General features: G+C 57.3%; 1 protein-coding gene across 1 annotated transcript; it reads right to left on the minus strand.

The window, feature by feature from the left end:
• Window positions 1–13,064: 13,064 nt before the first annotated feature.
• Window positions 13,065–20,685, minus strand: LOC119845937 (25-hydroxyvitamin D-1 alpha hydroxylase, mitochondrial). The gene is made up of 9 exons (XM_038378937.2): window positions 20,413–20,685; window positions 17,500–17,690; window positions 16,214–16,410; window positions 15,832–16,032; window positions 15,211–15,374; window positions 14,779–14,945; window positions 14,409–14,490; window positions 13,983–14,180; window positions 13,065–13,352 (listed from the first exon to the last, which is right to left on the minus strand). Exons 1-9 carry the CDS (start codon window positions 20,614–20,616, stop codon window positions 13,239–13,241), a joined length of 1,518 nt encoding a protein of 505 aa, XP_038234865.1. The 5' UTR covers window positions 20,617–20,685; the 3' UTR covers window positions 13,065–13,238.
• Between the last annotated feature and the right edge of the window lie 1,066 nt (window positions 20,686–21,751).

A 21,751-nucleotide genomic window follows, 5' to 3' on the forward strand; every position in this document is an offset into this window, starting at 1 on the left:
TGGGATCCGGCAATAAGATACCTGTACATTTCATCTTTAATTTAATGCATGAGAATCCGTCTCCCCTTTCCTTCTCTCCTATCGTGGGAGGATAAAGAATCATTTATATGCAAATGGTCGACTACAAAGCCATCTCTCTCTCTCTCTCTCTCTCTCTCTCTCTCTCACTCTCTTTCTTTCAAATCCTTAATCCTGCCAACTGGGAATTCTTGGTGGGGGAGAGGGGAGCCGTAAGGGCTCAGCCCCAGGATGTGTGGGGGTGGGGGCATTGCTGTCAAACAGTCCTCAAGAGGTCTGTCTTGTCTCGTCCCTTGCAAGCCCCACCCTGGTTTATGTTCAGCTCGGTGGCCTTTGCCTGTCCTGGACTTGACCTTAAGAAGAAATTGGGTGCATCTCTGGGAGGAAGGATGGCCCAGTGGTTAGAGCACTGGCTTGCTTCTTGAGGGATCTTTGCCACAGACCCTGGGTGACTTCTCGGGGCTGCAGTTCCCCATCTGGACAATGGGGAAAACAGCCTGGTCCTACCTCACAGGGGTGTTGTGAGGATAAACCATGATAGCATGGGAGGGGCTCAGATACTGGTGGGTACCATGTGAACACTGTCTGTTGATAATCTTTGCAATCATTGCCTTCAAAAGCTAACCTCTTAGGGGAGTGTTGCAGGGTGGGATTTGTGGGGGGGCTGAGGGAGGGGCACTGGTTTGTCCACGGGCGGGGGGAGAGATTTCCCTGCCCTATAGCTGCTACCACGGGGTTTGCTTCCATTCTCTGCTGCAGGACTGGGGGGAGGAGGGACTCCATGGGGAGGAATTTGTGGCTCTTCCCCAGCAGTGTCCGCAGGCTCTCTGGACCTGTGGGGGTTAAATGCTTTCCGGGCATGGTCCCAGACAGAGAGGAACCTGAGCTGCCACCCAGATCTCACTGCGGGAGCCTCAAAAGGCCTGAAACATAAAATCCTGGTTCAGCAAAGAGTTTGGGGCTCTCGTGAACAACATCCCCCGCCACCAACCTCGCTTTCATTTGGGAAATGCCACGTACCAGTTCAAAGGGGACGAGTGGCCCACTCTGCAAAGAGGTGACAGCGCCCATGAGGCGGCGGGGTGCGCCCTAGATAGGGACTCGCTGGCCTGACTGCCTGGAACACCGATGGCCTCTTGCTCAGGCCGGACGAAGAAACCAGTCAATGCAGCCTCTTGGGACGTTCCTGAGAGAAAAAGCTGGAAATGCTGACACGGCACCTACCGCTGGGCCTCCTTCCTTCCACACCCGGCTCCGGCTTCATTCCTTTCCCAGCATGTGCTCCGTTCAGTCAACCGTCGCCACCTTCCGCCATGTGGGGGAGGGCTGCAAGCCTTGGTGTGCCCTGGCCGGCGGATCTGCAGCCCAACGAAGCCTTGGCGGGAGAGCCAAGGAACCACTCTGAACAGATTCAACGGGCGATCCAACTAGGGTGACTGACCTCCATGCAGGCTCTGTGGGGCTCGCCTGTCACACCGGCCAGGCGTTGCTGTCAGCCCCGGGCCCAGCAATATGGATCGTGCCGTGTGGATTGTGACCAGCGCAGGGGGTCTCCAGTTCCCTGCCAAAGCAGAGGATCAAGTTCCCTATTGAGCACCGGAAATGCCCAAGGGGTGATTGTGTTTTCATGCATTTAACCAGGGAGAAAGGGGTAGAGGTAAAATTCTCTTTGCCTTCTGTAGCCCCAGAGGGACAGTGCGGGGTGGAGGGGAGGCAGGACCTATTAAGAAAATATCCAGATTGATCTGAGCAGTTGAGGCACTTGGCTCCAAGCCTGAAGGTTGTGGGGTTAAGTCTCTGCCAGGCCACCCCCCAGCTACCAAACGGGCACCCGCTCCCTCACCATAGGGCAGTCGGACGTGCTGTTGACCTCATTGCTCCCTTGGCTTTGAAACCGATGGGCCTTAACGGCATTGGCCCCGTTGGCTTGGGGGACCTTCGACTTTCTGAAACAAAAAAACCCTGGAGCCTTTTGAAAGGAACAAGGGGCTCACAACAGAAACTGACAAGGACGGGGGAGTAGAGACTGACCGGCAGGGGGAACCTTCCTAACAGCTGCTGGAGGATCTTGCCCCAGGGAAGAAAGTGTGGGAGACCTGTTGCCTGGGACATTTAGGCTTAGATTAGGGGATTTGGATGCCTGGTTCCCAGTCATTTTAAGAGCCTCCCCCAGCCCCCATAGGCAGCTTTGAGAAGTCCTCAAATGAGTCTGGATGAGATGGGATTTAGGTCAAACTAGATGGTCATAGTGATCACTTTTGGCCTTATAATCTATGCATTTGTGGCCGGGTCCTTCCCTCTGCTCCCTGTGGTTTGTGAGAGGTTCCCTGAGCCCAAAGCTCAGCGCAGCTGAATCTCAAAGAAAGGCTGGAGAATTTGATGCCCAATGGTAGCCGAGATGAGACAATCGACTCTCATGTCTCGGGGAGCCAGGCACCTGCCCTGGCATTCCCAGCCCACCCCCATGTTAAGCGTTGCCCCAGGGGCTGGTGTGTTTCAGCGGGAGTTAATCTCCCTGTAGGTCCTGTCTAGACTAGCACGGTGCCCTCCCAGCCGGTGCAGCTCCATCCTAGGTAATGATAATGGGAGCGCTAATGTCCATGCGGCCCTGCTCTGAGATCCCCTTTGTCCTGGCCCAGGACAGCACTGCCAGGGCCAGCCCCTGGAAATCCAGTCCCAAAAGCATTACCAGAGCTGCCAGGCAGGAGGAAGGTGCCTCCATGGGCTGGGCTGAGCTGGCAAACCCCAAATCCCTGGTTTGATCTTGACCCTAAAGGTCCTTGCGGGGATGTTTGTGGGTCCTGTCGGTTATAATGCTGGAGGGTCTTTTATTTCCCGTCTGTACATCTTTATTTCCAGTCACCGTTCTGCAGATATCAGGGGCCTTCAGTGGACAGGATCCAAACTTTCCAACTAGGGTCTTATTCACCCTGGAGCTTAAAGGAGCTTCACCCCTCACCTCCTCCCCCAACCTGGTGTCAGTGGGGCGCCGACGATTTGCCAGTGCACTTGGGGACAGGGAAGTGCTGTTCTGAGCTGCGGTTTCCATGGTATAGAAATATGGGGAAAGGAGGTCGGCAAGCAAATGGCTAAACAAATGATTGAGATGTTCTTAGAGGGGTAATTCACTGATATAGGGCTGGGGGAGGGACACACGCTGTGGATTCGGGTAACTGGGATTTTTGGAGAAAGGGAATTCGGATCAAGGGAACTATGCCACAGGTTCCAGGCAAGGCTGCACTAGCTCTGTCCATGGTGCTGAAGTGCACCCGAGCCCATGGGAGCCGAGAGATGTTCGCTCCAGGACGAGGAAGGTGTGTCTACACGGCAATTGTCTGGCCCGTACCAGCTGACCCGGCTTGGGGCTCAGCCTAAAGGGCGTTCGCCAAGCTCGGGCTCAGCTCAGGGGGGGATTGAGATGGAGGAAGGATGCACCTCGAGGACGCAGCTGAGGTAGGAATGGCCGTTTCTGCTGGAGCTACGACACGGAGGATCCCAGCACTGGAGTCTGCATGTGTGGCCCAGCTGGAGAGGAGTGGGTGGTCAGCCCATGCAGGGAGCCACGTATGGGCTGCATCTCTTTGCCCTCGGCCTGACCTTCGCATCCCAGCCCAATTGCAGGCATTTGGCGCCACATCGCTCCCAAGAACAGATGTAATCCAGGTGACCAAGACATAACACAATCCAGTGGTTGGAAGCTGAAGCCAGACTTGTTCAGACTAGATGATCACATTGGAATCTGTAGATCTATGTAATGCTGGCAGGGCGGGAGGGGTGCAAAGTCACCCACTGGCTGAGCGGTAGCATTTAGCTTATGTGGAAGAGATTAGGGTGCCCAGACAGAGGGAAGGAGGATACACTCTCCTGTTCCAACGGTGGTCAGCAGCACATGCTGCCGAAGAGCTGAGCTGGCTCCACTCTGGAAGGAGATTGATTCCTGACCCCGGCGGGGGAGCATTGTGTGCACTGAAGCATGAGGATTGGGCGTCCATGTCAGCCAACATCCAACCGGAAACAGGAGGGAAGAATGGCTGTGGGGACATGGGTAGGATGGGCTGGACATGTGACATCAGAAATGCCAGCAAAGGCATCAGAGAACACTCAATGAAGCTGGAATTGCAGCGCAGATGGGTGATATCTGGGGGAGATATCTGGGAGGTCTTGCAATCTGGGTTGTCCTCCTCCCTCCATGGCCATGACCCAGTCCCTTGCCTTTCTCAAGGAGGAGCCGGGCGTTTTGTGAGTGCCCTTGGAAAGTTTCACAGCTGGGATGAGTGGCTGGGTGGGGCAGGTGTGCACCAGCTGCTGTTGGCAGCGTGTGGCAGCACTGTACCATGTGCAAAGGGGTCCGTGCCAAGTGGCTCCTCACCTGGCAGAGCGCCATCCCCCCAGGGAGGCGAGAGCAGCGTAGCGTTGGGTGAGTAGCTCTTTAAAAGGCACTGGTGTTTTGTTGCTGCGGCTGGTGCTGCAGCCAGAGCAGGTGAAGGAGCCCGGGGGCAAATTCATGCCAGAAAAACCCGCCCGTCCAGGACTAAGTGGCTCTTTGATGGCTGATTGGCACTCTCGCTCCTTACCCATCACCGCACGGGGAGTTCGGGCTGGGTGTCCCTCCCTCTCAGTCCAGGGTATGGGCTCTCCCCATCCGAACCCATCGCTGTCCAGGGGCACTGCCCGCTGTTCAGCTGGGCACCCCCCAGTGGCAGTGTTTTGTCTTGGATCCACCAGCGCAATGGACTCAAGTGCAAGCCAAGAGCCCTCGGAGAGCGTTGGCTGTTATCATGAATTGGCTCCAGCTCCCCGCTGCTCGGCTTGCAGGTTCCTTCCCCATCCCTGTTTTCATCGCACGGTGCAGGAGATGGGCTCTGACTCACTCCCAGAAGGCAGAGGTTTCATCCGGGCAGCCGAGCGTGCCGCGCTGCAAGATGCCTCCAGGGCCCCAGCCTGGCGCGAGGCTCTCGGCTGGGAGTGCTGGGAGCAGAGCTCGTCTAGCAGAGAATTAATGATGCGAACGAAAGGAGCCAGAGCGTGGACTTGGCTGCAGGGCTCCGTCACAATTCCCTGCCCTTTGTGTCTGCTCTTCGCGGCTCTGCACCTGGCCCCTCTGGGTGCCCAGGGTGCTGAGTGTCCCCCTCTGCCCTCGCCCTGGAACCCCAACCCAGCCTCTGCCTCCAACCCCACCTACTCTCGGCTCTATGCCCTTTCCCTCTGCCTGCCCTGTACCCAGACCCCCCACCTGCTCAGGGCCCTTTGCCCTGGCCCTCTGCGCCCACCCATCCTGCCAGGTGTCCACATGTGAGTTATGGGCCTGCTGTGACATCTCCCTGCTGCTACACAGCTACATATCACACGCACAACTGCATGACGCACTCACAACTACACAACACCTCCTGAAGGACCTCGGTACACGCACCATTCCACAACCACCCAACACACACACACAGCTACAGAGCTGCACAACATCCTTCCCAGGGCCTCATCACCCACACAGCTACATAACTGCATAACACACACACAGACACAGAGCTACACAACACCTTTCCAGGGATCTCACCACACACACAGCTACATAACACTCCCTCCACAGGCCTTAATACACACACAGCTACACAACTGCATAACACACACACAGACACAGAGCTACACAACACTCTTCCAAGCGCCTCACCACACACACAGCTACACAACACCCCCTCCACAAGCCTTAATACACACACAGCTACACAACAGCATAACACACACTTGTGACATACACGTGATTGTGATGCCCTGTCCAGGCTCTAAACACAGCAACCCAACAGCACAATACCCCCACAACTACACTACACCTCCTCAAGGGCCTCAACACACATCTAGGTCCCTGGACAAGACACCACACCACCCCAGCTCCCCAAGGCAGGTGACATCCGGCTCCAGCTCTCAGAGCCAGAACCCAGGGTCCAGGCAGCCCCAGCGGCTAACAATCCCACACAGGGAGCTCGGGTTCTCCTGGCTGCTGGGGCCACGGGGCCATGTCTGAGTGGGGCAGTGGAGGCAGCAGGGGGCTTAGGGTGGCATTAAGCAGGCGGCTCCCTGCCTCTTCCCTGCTCCCAGCCCGTTACAATCGAGCGTGAAGCAGGAGCCATCCATTGATCTTGCTCAGATTTCCTGCCCCCGGCCGGTACCTGTGGCAGCTTCGATCCGGGCCTGGAAAGTCCCAGACTCTCCCTGCCTCCTGCAAAGGGGAGTGGAAAACCAGGCAACAATCTCTAACCCAGGCGTGCCCTGTTCAGTCCACCGCAGCTCCAACTCAGCCAGCCCTCTGCTCTGTGCTGGGTTTGTGGCTTCTCCGCCAAGCACCGGTTAAAGCCCTACCCACGGGCCGTGCTCCCCGCCCCCGCCATCGCGCTCGCTCCTGTTCTCCTCAGTGGCCGTTCTCTGTGTCCGGCGCCCTGCTGCAAAAACACACCTCCTTTCCACAGCCTCGGGGGCACCCAGGCCCCATCTGCTCCAGCTCGTGGGGTGCAGTGGTGTTTCAGGCTATGAGCGTGAGACAGTGGGTGGGGTAATACCGTTCACTGAGCCTGCCGGATGTGGTTTCTTGCGCTAGCACTTCCCCCTTTGGCCCTGACTCAGGGCTGGGGTGACGTGTCTCCTGCCCTGGCAGCCTTTCACCTCCAGAGGAATCACACCCGATTCCCAGCCAGGCCTGGCTCCAAGTCTGGGCTGCAGTGGGAGGCCCTGAGTTAGCTGTGAAGTGGTCGGAGAGGCAGCGAAGGGTTAGCAGCTGCTGGATGAACATGCCACCCCCCTGGTCCTAGTCCCAGAACTGTTGCTTCTCGCTAATTCCCAGCTGCCCCCCCACCTCGCCCTCAGCCCCCACCACCCAGCTTGGGAGCTGCAGAGAAACAAGCTGACGCCACTTAATGGAGTCAAAGGAGACTGCCTGGCTCACAGGGGTGGGGAATGGGACACAGAGCCTTTATCCGCTAGGGGGCCCGGCTCTGATCCGGCCCCAGGGTGGGGGAACTGGCTGGCTCAAGGTCTCAGAACTTGGGATATGGGGCCTTTACCCACTAGGGGGGTGCTGGCTGCCATCAAGTGAGAGCAACTGGTTGGCTCTGTGGGGCTTAGCGGTGCCCAGTCCAGTCTGGCCCAGGTTGCGGGGCTGGCTGGCTTGTGGGAAGGGCTTAACGTGACCCATCAGAGCCCTTTAAACCCCCACATGTGCCCCCCCAGAAGCTGATGCCACATTGACACCCATTCCCCTGCCATGGGGTTGATGCTGAAGCCGCAGCACCATCTAGTGGCCATCAGTGGAACTTTCCCTCCATGCCAAGCAAACTCCTCTTTTCCCCCCAACAAATATTTTGGCTAAATCCTGTTGGAAGAGGAAGTCAGGGAGAGCTGCCCAGGCACCCAGCCAACCTGGTCCCCCTGCCCCCTCTCGGAGGTGCTGGCAGAGGCAAGTTGAGTGGGCCAGCAATGAAAGCGCACTCCGTTACCCAGAGGCCTTTGCACTGGGGTCTTTATTACCCTGCCCCACAGTGACCCACCGCTGCCACCCGCCAGCCAGTGGCACACTGCTACCCCACCCCGTGCACCTGCAGGAGCAGGGTAGGAGGGGGCATTAACCCTTTGGGCACGGCCTCGCCGCGGGGGGGCACACCCTGTTGTCCAGCCCCTCCCCAGGTGTGCAATGGGCCATGCCCCTTAGACAGCTCTTCCCTGGGACTTTGCTGAGCATTTGGGGGCTGCCTGGTGCACTCCAAGGAACATGAGCCCCAGAAGATGCTGTGCCAAAGGACACGGTAGTTCAGTGACTCCTATACCCCCCATCCCCAGATGCCTGTTGCTGGCTCACTCTTGGCAGCACATCTGGGGGCACCTGGGGGCATGAGAAAGGATCCCCCCTCCCCTGTGTTTGGCTGGGGGCTGTTCCTGGCTAGTGCTAGATAAATAATAGCACTGCCACTGGCATCGCCAAATGCCCAGGGAGTCTGTGGCAGGGGAGGGCTTAACGTGCCCACCTCAGCCCCAGCCCCACACTGGCAGCTCCAAGCGCCCAGTGCTCAGCCAGGTGCCCCTGTATTTGCATCCCTGGGGAGCAGTCACGTTACATGGCTCCCCCTGCAAGAGACAGCTGGAGCTGCAGCCTCCCCCTGGCCTGGAGTACAGAGGGACTCGATCCCGCCTGCTTCGGGGTACCCGCATCAGGTGGTGGCCACCCCGGGCCCGGCTGGTGCCAGCCCATGGAAGGGTCCCCCCCCCAGATGATGGGGCTGCCTTTTGCTACCAACAGGGGAGCACAGCGTTTGCCTAGCACTGGGTGAAAGCGTGGGGCGAGGGCTGCTGCCAAGTAACCCTGGCCCTGCGGGGAGCCAAGTCCACTGGCAGCACCAGCTTCTCCTCGCACGGCTGGGCCAGCGTCACAGGGGCCCGGCTGTGTCACGAGCCCAGCCCACAAGTGTGCCCTGGCTGGTCCAGAGTCCCAGGCCATTGACGTTGGTTGTGTCCCCTGGTGTGGCATTAACAGGGGCCTGGCACGGGATGGGGGGGCTCCTAAGAAAGAGCAAGCCAGGGCACGTGAATGTTTTACCAGGAAAAACATCCATGCAGAGTTCAGAGATGATGCAGAGCAATTAACCACCTACCTGCCAGAGGGGCAGGGGCACATGAAACCCCATAGCGGCCTGATCTTCCATGGGACACAGCACCTCAGACTGGATTGCCTGTAACACTGCGCTGGGGACTTGAACGTGGGACCTGCTGTGCTAAATCCTGTGATGGAGAATCGGGGCCAGGGGTTTTATGCCTACCTCACTGTATGACCTTGGGGAAACTTCCCTGTCCCGCACTTTCCCATTGGTAAAGTTGATGTAACACACCCTAGCCAGTGAAGTGCAGGGAAGTTAAGCTCCTTGAATGGCAGCCTCAGGATTCTAGTAACAGGCTCCTATCCCCAGGGTTCAGGCATGGCAGGGGAGACTTGGCGGGCACAATGCCCAGTGGGTCAGACAGGGCACTGGACAGCCAAGATCACCACGTCTAGAGGTGGTGCATGCAGCTTAGCTCTCCTGCCCCAGTCGCTGGGGGGTTTTAAACAAAGGCCTTGCTTTCAGAAGTGCCGCTGTGTCTTGTGTTTATCTTAAAGCCTCGAGCTCCAGGAGTCATGGGAATATGGAAAGGGCCTGGGGGGGGGGAATCTACTCACCTTGCCAGTGAGAAGTTCCAACGAGCACTCGGAAATGACGGGGATCGTGTGGAAAGAGGCCAAGGGTTGATTAGATGCCTGTCGGGCTTCAATCCAACCTGTTGTGACTGTAGGCTTGGAGCCACTGGCCCCCTGTTGTTGGCTGCAGTCAGGCTGGCTGTGAGCGAGGACACATGAGCCTTAGCTCAGGAGATGTGATTTTTTTCGCTTGTGCACCGGGCACCGGGGCAAACTCTCCTGGGGAAATCTCATGTGCCCGTCAGCTGGCATGCAAAAATCCAGGATTAAACTACAGCCAACTCAACGGGGATTGGGGTGCTGCTTGGGAGCAGCCAGCCGTGCCAAAGCCCAGGGGTGACTAGCGGGGGGGGGCTGTGGGTTGGCATTGAGGGGCATTGGCACAGCTGAGGGAGCCCAGGGCTGGCTCATACATTCAAGGGCTAGGTGGGGGAGCAGCCTTCCAGCAGGCCCCCTGATTTGAGCTAGGTGGGTGTGGAATGGGCACCAAACGCGGATGACGGTTGTGATGAGTGCCTGGATATGAGCTGCCCTGTAAATACAACACAGAGATGGGGCGGGATGGGCAGCGCCAGGCCTGGGAGCACGGCCCGGACCAGCCCTGGCCTTCCCGAGCTGCCCCAGGGGAAGCGGAGCCCCGAGGGAACCGTCAAGCAGGTGCCAGCCGGGTCCCAGCTCACTGATCTTTTACTGAGCCAGCTCTTGGCAGCACCCGTGACCCACTGCCACCCTTCTGGGAAACAGCGGTGGGGCCCTTCCCTTTCCTGCTGTGGGTGGTGCCCGGCTGGGGCTGCAAGTCCCTCTCTGCTGGTGAGCCCTGTGCAATGCGATGGGGGGAGCCATGGAAATCAAGGGGGTTACACTACGGGGCAGTTTGGTTCTGAGAATTGCTCCTTTCCAGATACCCCGGTCCTGAGATGTGGGTGCCCATTACTTCCACCAGGGGCTGAGCGTAACCACTAGCACCCACCAGGGTGCCCTGTTCATAGCGGTGGATTCTCCCTGGTGCTCCAGAGCTGGGATCCTCGTGCCAAGGGCACCCACAGCCCCAGAGACAGGGACCTGCAGCCAAGGGATTGTGGGGATGAAGGCTTGGCACCGTGTGTTCACAGCTGTGTGTGCACAAATGCGTGTCCACAAGTGCAGGGTTGGAATTTGTGCATAGGAATTGGGGTGGGGGGGGCGGGATTTGAGTCCAGCCAGCCAGGTCCGTCCCAGACCCCCTGCAGGACAGAAGCACTTTTGCAGCTGCCCCATCTGCCAAGCCCCATTGCCTTGGGCACCACTCATGCCCATCCCTCCCTGACACGTGCAGCAGCTGCCCCCTCCCCTGCTGAGGGACCAGCATCCTCTGGGCTCAGTCATTACCGGTGCGAGAGGGCCTGGCGATCTTCCCCACCAGCCTCCGGGGGCATCCTGCCGCCCCAAGGACACTGCTCCGCGCAGCTGCCCTGGCACAGCTGTGATGCTGCATGGCCCCTGCGCCCCAGGAAGATCCAGGGGGAAGAGAAGCCGCTCCCTTGTCCCCTGCAGCAGGTGGGCCCTGGCGAATTGGGGAGACCGATGGGCCCCCTCCAGGCTTCCGACCTGCATGGCGGGGCGGGGAGGTCTCTTTGCTTTCTTGCCCTGACCGCGGCGGGCACTAGGCTGGATAACGCCTCACGCTTCTGGTGTCAGACCATCTAAGGCAGAATGAGGAACCTCCAGGCATTTCCTCGTAGGCAGCTGCCAGCCTGCGGGGCTCTCCCAGAGGGTGGGAATATTAAAGGACACCTCGCGGGGGGGGGGGGGGGGAGTCTAGTCATAACCATTGGCGATGGGGGGTGGGGGGAAGGTCCTATCATCACAGCACTGCAGGAATGGCTCAGCAATGGAGCAGGGATGCCACTTGGTGCTCGGCCCGGTGGCACGGTTGCTGGGGCCTTACCCCGCCAGCACTGTGCCCAGCTGTTTGCACACCAGCCTCGTGCCTTGGACTTAATGCCCCATCGGCCCCACCCCCCCCTACACAATCCACCACCCTCCCACTAGCTTTCAGACACTGGGAGGAGAGGAGGAAGCAACTGCCCCACAGGGCAAGTTATTCCAGTACTGTCCACTGGGGGTGGGGCTTAATGCCCCTTCCTCTGAGCCAGCCCATCCCCTTGAACTCAATGGGCAGCTGTGGCCTGATGACATTGATGCTGGTGAAGCTAGATCCGGAGTCTGGCCCACCTACCATTGGTGCAGGGCATCTTTGCCCTCACCCTGCTAGCCAAGTCCTCCCTCAGCCTGGTTGACCAGAAGCAGAGGAGAGCTCTCCACACCTGAGCCTTCTTTTGCTGCACGGAGCCACTCACCCCGGTCTTTGGACCACTGCAATGAGCCCCACGCCCCATAGCAAGGGGCCCCTGCTGTGCCAGATGGCACCTTCTTCCGGCACCCTCCAGCTCTCTGGTAGAGGTGCCAGATGGGGTGAGGCCTAGTCAACACTACTGAAAAGCAGAAGCCATTCAACTGTCCCTCTAATGCGCCCACCTCGGGGGTGGGACGCATCAGCCCTTTGAACAGCCACTCAGCAACTGGTTCCAGCCGCTTGCTTGGGGCTGGGGGAGTTAGGAGGTGGATCCTTAAAACCGAGTTGCCAAGAGAGTTAATTGGAAGAGATTTCCACCCAGGGAGCAAATCGGAGCAATTAATCACCCAGGAAGTGTATTATGCTACGAGACGCAGCATGGGGCTAGCGAGCAGGGCACTGGAAAGGCAGCAAGAGACCCGAAGTTTATTCCCAGCTCTGCTGCTGATGACGTTGGACGAGTGGCTTCCTCCTGCCACATCTGTGGCACAGTTTCCCCTCCCACCTCTTACTAACAGTCCCTGCAGTGCCTGGCCCAAAGGGACCCTGATCCCAACCGGGAACTCTAAGTGCTACTTTGTAATTGTACAGCGCACGAATGAAGGGTTCAGTGCTTTTTGCCTGGAATCCAACCCAACCTCGTTTCCCATCCAGCGTCTTCATCCCAAACCCACAAACGCACCAAACTGTGTGGGTTGATTTTTTTTTTTAAAAAAAGAGTCATATTTATTCTCCAGGGAATAATAAATAACTGTTAAATATCAAAGCACCAGCAACAGCTGCAGGCAAACAGTTCCGTGACAGCAGGCGAGAGACATTCACGTGGCAGCTGCCCTAAATACAGAGAGCCTCGCAGCTGGCTTGGAAAAAAAAACACCACACTCAGCTTCAGACGTTGCTGCGTCCCGAGAACCATGAATAAGTTACAGGCAATAAATATAAATAGGGGGCACTGTGCTTCAAAGGGGAGTGTTTAAAGTGATTATTAACAAGAACAAACCTCAGCACATCCCTTTCAACTCTTTGCAGGACCCCAAGAGTTGATCCTCAGCTGGTGTTGATCAGCGAAGCTATGCGGATTTACACCAGTGGAGGAGGCGGACCTGAGTCACTGATCAGCATCAGAACCATCCCCCAAAGGCCAGCTGGGTCCAGATTTGCTCCTTCCCGTTATATGCCCAGACGTACACAGGCCGAGACGGGGTCCAGGGGCTACCCTGGGGATTCGAACCAGCTGATTCAGGGAGCTGGGCAGTTTGGCTCAATGCTCTGCAGGGCTGCTGTCCCAGCTACGGCAGAGCCAGGCGCACACACTAATTGCACTGCAGAATGCTGCCTGGAGGAGGCGCTGGTTCTGGGAATGCCACTCCGGCTCCACCTTGCTCTGCGTTCAGGGGAACTCCAGGTTCAGGAGGGAGGACAGCCCGGGCGGCGGGTGGGTAGGAAGCCACGCCAGGCCCCCCCCAAGATTTGTTTACACGGCTCTTTTTCCACGCAACAGTTGGCCATGTCACACAGCCCTTCCCATCCCATGGAGCAGGGATGAGTGCATGTGCTTTGAGGCACCAGCCCCTCCTTTCCTTGACTCTGATCTGGGGCCAAACTGCTCGGACGGGGCCCATCACCCCATGGGGGGCCCGGCCATCCCTGGGGCCAGCGGTTCCATCTCCGCCCACGTTAGCGGCTCACAAACTGCAGGTTGATGTCCTTCTCGGGCACCAGGAGGGTGCGGGTCATGGGCCTGACCGGGCCCCCCTCCGGCTCCGGCTTCACCTCAAAGTGCATCAGGATCTGCCAGGAGAGAGGAGGGCAGATTAGCACCAATTGCGCCAAGGCTGGCGGGAGGGGAGTATGCAGTGGGCCCAGTAGGAGTGCACGGGGGTGGAGGGAGAGGGAGCAATTGGCCTGGTAGGAATACAGTGTGTGTGTGGGGGCTATGGGCCTGGTACCAATGCAGTGGGAAATGGGGACTATGGGCCTGGTAGGAATGCAGTAGGGGAAGGGCATATGGGACTGGTACCAATGCAATGAGGGGGGGGACTATGGGGCTAGTACTGATGCAGTGGGAGAGGGCGGCTTTGGGCCTGGTAGGAATGCAGTGGAGGAAGGGCCTATGGGACTGGTACCATTGCAATGAGGGGGACTATGGGGCTGGTACAAATGCAATGAGTGGGGGACTATGGGGCTGATACTGATGCAATGGGAGAGGGGGGCAATGGGGCTGGTACCGATGCGGTGGGAGAGGGGGGCTATGGGCCTGGTAGGAATGCAGTGGAGGAAGGGCCTGTGGGGCTGGTGCCGATGCAATGAGGGGGCTATGGGGCTGGTACCGATGCAATTTAACAGGAATTAGGAGCCCCAGCCCCAGGAGCCATGTTTTGCCACCGCGACGCTCAGGGGCGGCTCAGCCCCGGCACTCACCCGGGCCAGCGCCAGGTGCACCTCCAGCTCCGCGATGCGCCTCCCAATGCAGCTGCGCTTGCCGACGCCGAAGGGGACGGAGGCGAAGGGATGGTGCGTGGCATCCTTCTGCAGCCAGCGCTCTGGCTTGAAGCGGTCGGGCTCGGGGAAGAAGCGGGCATCCCGGGAGGTGGCGTAGTGGCACAGCGTGATCAGGGTCTGCGGAGGGGGGCAGAGAGTGAGACGTGGGCACCATGCCACGCGAGCGGGGCGCGGGGGGAGACACCCCCACGCCAAGGAGAAATCCCCTCAGCTACAAACTACCTCCCGCTAAGGCAACCGGGGGGGGGGTGGCAAGTCACAGCTGGGGGGGAGATGTCCCCACTTCCAGGTCAGCCCCCCCCACTCCCTCCCCACCCCGTTAGCCAGGCAGTCAGCTCCACTCACCTTCCTGGGGATGAGATATTCTCCCACTTGAATGTCTCGGTCGGAGATGACACGGGCATTGCTGGGGATCACTGGGTACAACCTGCCGGGGGAGAAGGGGACACGGCCGGAGGTGAGTCACAGGATCCAGCCCCACACCCGGCCTTGGGCTCATTCCCAGCAGGGGAACGGCTGGGCAGCTGCTCTGTCCCCACTCCAGGCACTAGCCTCCGAGCTCTGGGGGCTGAGCTCCAGGGGGGACAGATGAACCCAGGGATCCCAGCACCCCAGGCAGCCTGCAAGCTCCCAGCAGATGCACCATATCCCTCCACAGCCCCTGGGAGAGAAAGCAGAGCCAGCCCCGGTTGATCCGCGTCCTAGCGGTGCTCACCTCAGCGCTTCCTTCACCACCGCCTTCAGCAGGGGCATCTGGGCCACGTCTGCGGCCGACGGGATGGCGCCGCCATCCATCACCCCGGTGATCTCCTCGTGCAGTGCTGCCTGCACCCGGGGGTGACGGGACAGCTCATACAGGCTCCAGGACAGGGTGCTAGAGATCTGCAGGAGTGGAGGAGCAAGGGAGGATTAGGAAGAGGCTGGATCCCCGCCATTGGTGCTGGAGGGAAAACGGGGCGTCCCCAGCTGGGATCCATCTATGCTCTGGGTGCCGGAATCACTTCCATGCAGCCGCCATGGCCCCCCATCCCAGTTCCCCTGGGATTCAATCCCCGAGGATAAGCAGAACTCCTAGCAACAGAGCTGCCTTTGCCTTCCTGCCCCGACTGCCCCGAGCCCTCAAGCCAGACACTCTCGCAGCGCTTACTGTGTCCACCCCGGCCAGCAGCAGCTCGGTCACATTGCCGTAGATGGATTTCATGGAGAGCTTCTCCTGGGCGAGGTAGTAAGTGAGGTATTTGCCTTCCACCGTCTCCCCCCGCGAGACTTTCTCTGCCACCTCGGTCATTCGCTTGTCGATGTGGCCCTTAGCTGGAAGAGAACGGACGCAGGTCAGCCCCACAGCCTGGGCTTGAGAGTTTCTCCCCACTTCCCTGGTTTTCCAACAGAACCAGCGCTAGGCCGGGCTTCTTCGGAGGAACCCAAGGGATTCCGGTGCCCAAAGCCCACCAAAATTGAACAGTGGGCCTCTAATTCCCTTTTGAAAGTCCCCAAGTCTTAATTGCCCCCGGTTCAACCGCGGTTTATCGGTGGTGGTGTTAATTCCAGTTTAATTGCTAAAGCTAAAGCTAACACCCTGAGCAACGATTGATTCGCTGCAGGGAGTGGAATCTCTTGGCAGTTGCCCCCCGGCCTTTGCTCCAGATCTACTGCCCGGAGTCCTGCCCCAGGGGAAATGAGCCTGAAGTTCGGGCAGGGAGTTGGGCACAGGCACACACACACACACCCAAGCAGCCAACCCAGGCTGCCTGGCCCCAGCAGCGCTCACCAAAAGCGAACATGTAGTCCCAAGACTCGCAGAAGATCTTCCAGGGCTTGGGGAAGATGTGGTGGAGGAACTTGGGCATGGCCATGGTGAGCAGGGTCATGACGAACATGCGGTTGATGGAGCGGATGAAGATCTCAGTCTCCTTGGGCACCTCAGGCTCCAGGCAGCCGATGCGGGATTCGAAGAGCACCGAGGAGATGCCTAAGGAAACGAACCCGAAGAGAGTCAGAAACATGAGGCCTCGGGGGGGTGGAGTTTCTGGGGCAGGGGGGTGGGTCTCAGGCAGATCCGTCTCCAATCTCTGAGCAGAATGTGCCCCTCCGTTCCCAGGGGCCCCAGCCCCAGCCCCGTCCCCACCCTAGGCACCGTCCCAGACATGCACCTTCCAGGCCGAATTTGTAGAACTCGCCCGCCACATCCTTGACCACGTGCTGCCCGTGGTGGCTCCGCTGGTGCTGCAGCCGGCGGATGAGGTCACTGACCACACCGTTCAGGGTCCCCGTGTGCGACTCCACCTCCTTGGGCTTCAGCATGTGTTTGCCAAGGGTGCTGCGGATCTTCTGCCACTCCTCGCCTTCCCTGGTAGGGCCAGAGAGACCTGGTTACCCCCCCAGGAAAGCAGGGTGCAAGGGCCAGTTTGCCCACACCACTCCTGGGCTAATCTCTGCCATGGACGGCTAAGGGGAGCCGACATCTCGCCGCCTCTTAGACACAGCGCCCCCATAAGGCAGGGCTCAGGCGCACTTCCTGGGTCATGGGATGGGGGGAGGGGGTAAGCTTGCTCTGACCACGTTGCACCCACTAGTCAGTTCCCACGGTGGTCAAGCCAGCAGCAAGCCCATTTGCAGAGGCCCTGCGGTGCCAGGAAAGCGGCTCCCATGGCTAGCCCATGGGCCTACACACCCTCTGCCAGTTACTCAGCCCCGCTGATGAGAAACCCGGGAGCCTGAGTCACACTGCTGACTCAAGGCCCAACACAATCCTCTCGCCTGACTCATGGCTCTGCCGGGGCTTGCGCAAAGCCTTAGCTCATGGGTGACGTGCTTCCGGGCCAGGACCTGCCGGGTCCCGCGGAGACAGCATCAGGCCGCAGGGATGGGAAAGCCCTTCCCCACAGCCTGGAGGGAGCCGGATCCCACTTGGCACAGAGCCACCGAGGGAAGAGTCAGCAAATGTGCTGGATGGATCCCCCAGGAGAGGGGTGACCCCACAATCTCCCCATTTTGGGCTTTTTTTTGACTCCTTTTCCGCCTGGCACCAGTAGGCAAGCGGCAGGCAGAGAGACATCTGATTTTCTGCTAAGCCCCACTTCATTTGGTTCCTGCACCCTCCCTCGCCTCCTGTCTTGTCTGACACCTGCAATGGGAGCTCTCTGGTTTGCTACTTGTCTGTACGGCACCGGATCCAGGAGTGGGGCTCCTAGGTACTACCCAGAACCCAAATATTTGAGGGGGGAAATTTTCAGGGAGTCAGGTGACTGTCAATGGGATTTGAGCCCCTAACTCCCTTGGGCAAAATCCAAGCCTTAAATATCAGTGTATTTTGCAGCGGATCATGGGTTGCCTGGTGTCTCCGGGATCCATTGGGTCCTAGGATGTTTCCTGCAGCCCCCCCACCCCAGCATGGCCCCCACGCCCACGTCGGAGGGTGGCAGGGTAGCCGACTTACGCAGTAAGCAGCCCGTACGCGTGGCCGCGGCACACCCGGTAGTCCTTCCAGGAGGACAGGTCGGAGCGGATGGGGTGTTTGCCCTCTTGTCTCAACACCTGTTCGATCAGGCTGGGCTCCGCGACGTGGACAGTCAGGATAGGCCCAAAGCTGGCTTTCCACACTGGCCCGTATTTGGCTTTTCCTTCGATCTAGGAGGGAAGAGGAGACAATTCGTCAAGCAGGCCCCGAGAGTCATTGGTGGCACTAGAAACTGCTGCCGCGGGAGGCCAGAAAACCCTCCCCATCTCACTTGGACCCCAACTGGTCAGCGCCTTCGCTGGGTTCTTGTCACCAGCTGGGCCAGGCAGACCTGGTTAGAACCAGGCTGTCCTAGCAGGGTGTTTACAGGTCAGCAACGAAAACATGTGGGTGCTTTAAGGGCAGGGTGGACAGAGCCGTGAGACAATGGTGCATTATACGGATCTATTCCCCTGCCATCTGCAGCCTATATACCCAGCTCCATCCTGCACCCCTCCTGCTGTCCTCTGGGATGGATCATTCCCTGGCTGCTGGCCGCAATGAACTGCAACTGACTCCAATGAAACTACTTTGTGTTTTTCCGCAGCTCAACCTGGGGAAGCCGGGCTTCCAGGGATGGGGACCTTACAGGAACATCTGGGCAGACGTGGTCAGAAATCGAGCCCGGAGAGGGTCAATGATCTGCTGGCTAGACTCTACCCTGCAGGAGCCCCCGTTATTCAGAACTCTCCTTCCCCTCCAGCCTCAGCCACGAGACTCCACTGGGGATTCGTTCCCCTGAGCCCGCAGGGAAGAGAGAGAAAGTTGAGAGGGAAACGATGTCTCATTTACTTGGAATGTAATCAGGGCTGGATGCAGTCAGTGCATGTAATCGAGGATATTTAGTTTCTCCATCCAGGAAGGGGGTTGTGTTACATGGGGGTAAAAACACCAAATCCTAGTTCCCACACAGGCAGGTTTTATTGGTATCTGTCCAGCTTTCTCGTGCTATGCACCATGAGACCGTTGGGCAAACCAAGAGCGGCCGCGAAGCCAGCGTGCTCTTGTCTGTTTAAATATCTGGATTTGCAAATACGCCGCGCGAGGTTCAAAGGCAGCTGGAACACCTTGCACAGTGCTTAATCGATGCTCTGCTGAAGCCAGTCGCTCCATTCTGGCCCTCTGTTTTCCACTCCTTTATTGGAAAATTTAGCTTTCGGGCTGAGGCATTAAATGGATTTTGCTGCATCTTACTGCACAAAATCCCACTCCCAGCCCCTTTGGGCTTATGAGCTGGGGTGAGGGGAAGACTAAATAGCTTTAGGCTTTAAAAGAAATGGGTTTTGCACGTGGATAACTCAAAGACCGCAGCTTTCATGTGTATCATTTGGCAGATGGCTCATCCCCAGGGGGGAATATTCATTTAGCTAAGTTTGGAAGTGGTTAAACAGTAGCCGCAGTGAACGCGGGGAGCCGTTCGATTACCAGCACTTTTTATAACCCGTAGATATCTGCACGCAAGTTTGTAGAGCCACACAAGCAGGAGACATGCGGTCGCAGAGAGGCGAAAGAATGCAACGATTTAGTTTATTCATTTAAAAATTATTCCCAAAGTGGGGCGTATTCACAATTTTGGGGAACTTTATGAACGAATCCCAAGAAAGCACTGATTTCTATAGGGAGTTTATTCAGACGGTCTGGGGCTGAATAGCACAAATTCTCTCCATGAATAAAGTTTACCCAACGGTATTTCCCCCCCATTTTTGTTTTCTTTCCTTTCATATAAAAAAAGAGTTAAATACAAAACAAAAACAACCTCCTCCAACACCAAGAATGTAAAACACACACGGGTCAGAAAGTTGATATGACGGATCTCAAGATTAGCTTTGCTATATTGCACATCCTGTGGGTCTTTTAAAAAAAAACAGAAAATAAAGTTTGCATAATGTATGCAGCCAAACTAGCAATATGAGATACAATGCTCCCCTTTATGTATCAAAGCCACTATTAAAGGGTGCCATTAATTTACACTGCAAATGAAATTCACTGTTTCCGCAGCCCAGTGAGTTAGAGTTGTGTGGCCCAGAATCAATGTCAATTTACACAGGGTTAGACTGTGTAACGAATGAATGGGTTGATTACCGGTAAACCTATGTTACGCCAATCAATTTTTGCAAGCCTGTGGGGACACATATGGGGTAAAGCCCGAGTTCATGTACACCTTAATTTGTAAAAAGAAAAGGAGGACTTGTGGCACCTTAGAGACTAACAAATTTATTTGAGCATAAGCTTTCGTGAGCTACAGCTCACTTCATCGGATGCTCAAATAAATTTGTTAGTCTCTAAGGTGCCACAAGTCCTCCTTTTCTTTTTGCGAATACAGACTAACACAGCTGCTACTCTGAAACCTTAATTTGTGTACACCTCTGTATACCTGTTGTTTCCATCACTGCAAGTCACACATTGCAACGACATAGAGAAGTAACCAAAAATACAACTGTACATATTTATGGGGACTGCCACCTTTGAATGTCCTGACTCTCACATGTTTAGATTGGGATTTATAAACAGAGCTTGAATTTCAATGAATTTTGAGCCTCCAGCTCCCATTGACTTAGTTGAAAACCCTGTCTAGAACTTTTTTTTATTAAATGTCCAGCAGTTTCTGTTGTGGCAGTGACGGGAAATTCTCCAGTGGAAGCTGGTAGATTCAAGACCCTTTGGGAAACCTGGTCCTAAATCCTATATGACGATGTTCACTAAAGACAGGACTATTTAAAGTTCAGTAATTCCACACACCCCATACATTAGTAGACCCTTTATAGTACAAGACCAACTAGTCTGATGCTGAAAGTAAGACGTCCTGTGCCGTGCAGCAAGGTGGGAAAGTAGCCACGGAGGCAAATTCCTTACCTGTAGCTCATGCAGCCTGGCCAGCCCTCTTTTGCAGAAGAGATCCGTGAAGAAGCCCAGTGCGCTGGGTCCTGGCATGTCCTCCAGAGTCTTGTGGGTCTTGGTCACTCTGGCTGGTGCCTTGAAGCCGAGCTCAGCCCAGATCTCTGGGAAGCCCCTGGAGAGCAGGGAAGCCCTGCTGGCCAGCTTGAGGGTCTGAGGCATCCTGGCTCAGGGCAGCTGGAAAGTGGATGGAGGAAGAAAGCAGAGGAGCAGATGAAGTCCTGGAGCATCTTTCTGGCTTTATTTATAATGGGACACATGGAGCCAGGGAGGCCACGCCCCCTGCATCCTTTTTACCAGTCCCCGCCCTCCCTTACCTGCGTCAGCGTTCTCTTCGTTTACATAGGAGCCCAGGCTGCCCAATCAGAAGCGGAGTGGGCTCGGCTGGGAACAGGGGGTGCCCGAAGCAAGCCACGTGGGTTTCCGGCGAAGGGGCAGATGCTTCTGAAGGGGAGGGGGGGAAAGATGGGCCCCGGGGTGGTAAGGGAGGGCAGAGAGTGGATATCTGGGGGTGGGTAACGCAGGAGGGGAGAGATGAGCAGGGGAGTTAGGTACCTGGGGGGCAGAGAGGGGTACCTGGGCGAAATAGGTACTGGGGGGCAGAGCGGGGTACCTGAGGGAAATAGTTACCTGAGGGGGCAAAGAGGGGTACCTGGGGGGAAGAGCAGGGTACCTGGGGGGCAGAGCGGGGTACCTGGGGTAATAGGTACCTGGGGGCAGAGAGGGGTACCTGGGGTAATAGGTACCTGGGGGGCAGAGCGGGGTACCTGGGGTAATAGGTACCTGGGGGCAGAGAGGGGTACCTGGGGTAATAGGTACCTGGGGGGCAGAGCGGGGTACCTGGGGTAATAGGTACCTGGAGGGCAGAGAGGGGTACCTGGGGTAATAGGTACATCAAGGAATGTTATGGGCATCTGGGGGAGAGGGCAAAGATGGGTACATGGGTACATACAGGAGGTGAGAGATGGGCTCCTGGAGAGAAGGGAGATAGGCAGAGATGGGCACCCTGGGTGGGGAGGAGAGATGGGCACGGAGGGAGACGGGGCATATGGTGTGGGGAGGGGGAGATGGGCCACTGGTACCGGGACCGTCCCACTGCTAGGGAAGAGTAAATTTTTAACAGTGAGAGAAGGTAACAATTGGAACCATTTACCCAGGGTCATGGTGGATTCTCCATCATGGACAATTTTTTTCAATCAAGACCAGATGTTTTTTCTAAAAGATCTGCCCTAGAAATTATTCGGAGGGCAGGTCTCTGGCCCGTCCTATCCAGGGGGTCAGACGAGATGATCACACC

The sequence above is a fragment of the Dermochelys coriacea genome, chromosome 20 (assembly GCF_009764565.3).
Source record: "Dermochelys coriacea isolate rDerCor1 chromosome 20, rDerCor1.pri.v4, whole genome shotgun sequence".
NCBI classification, from domain to species: domain Eukaryota; kingdom Metazoa; phylum Chordata; order Testudines; family Dermochelyidae; genus Dermochelys; species Dermochelys coriacea.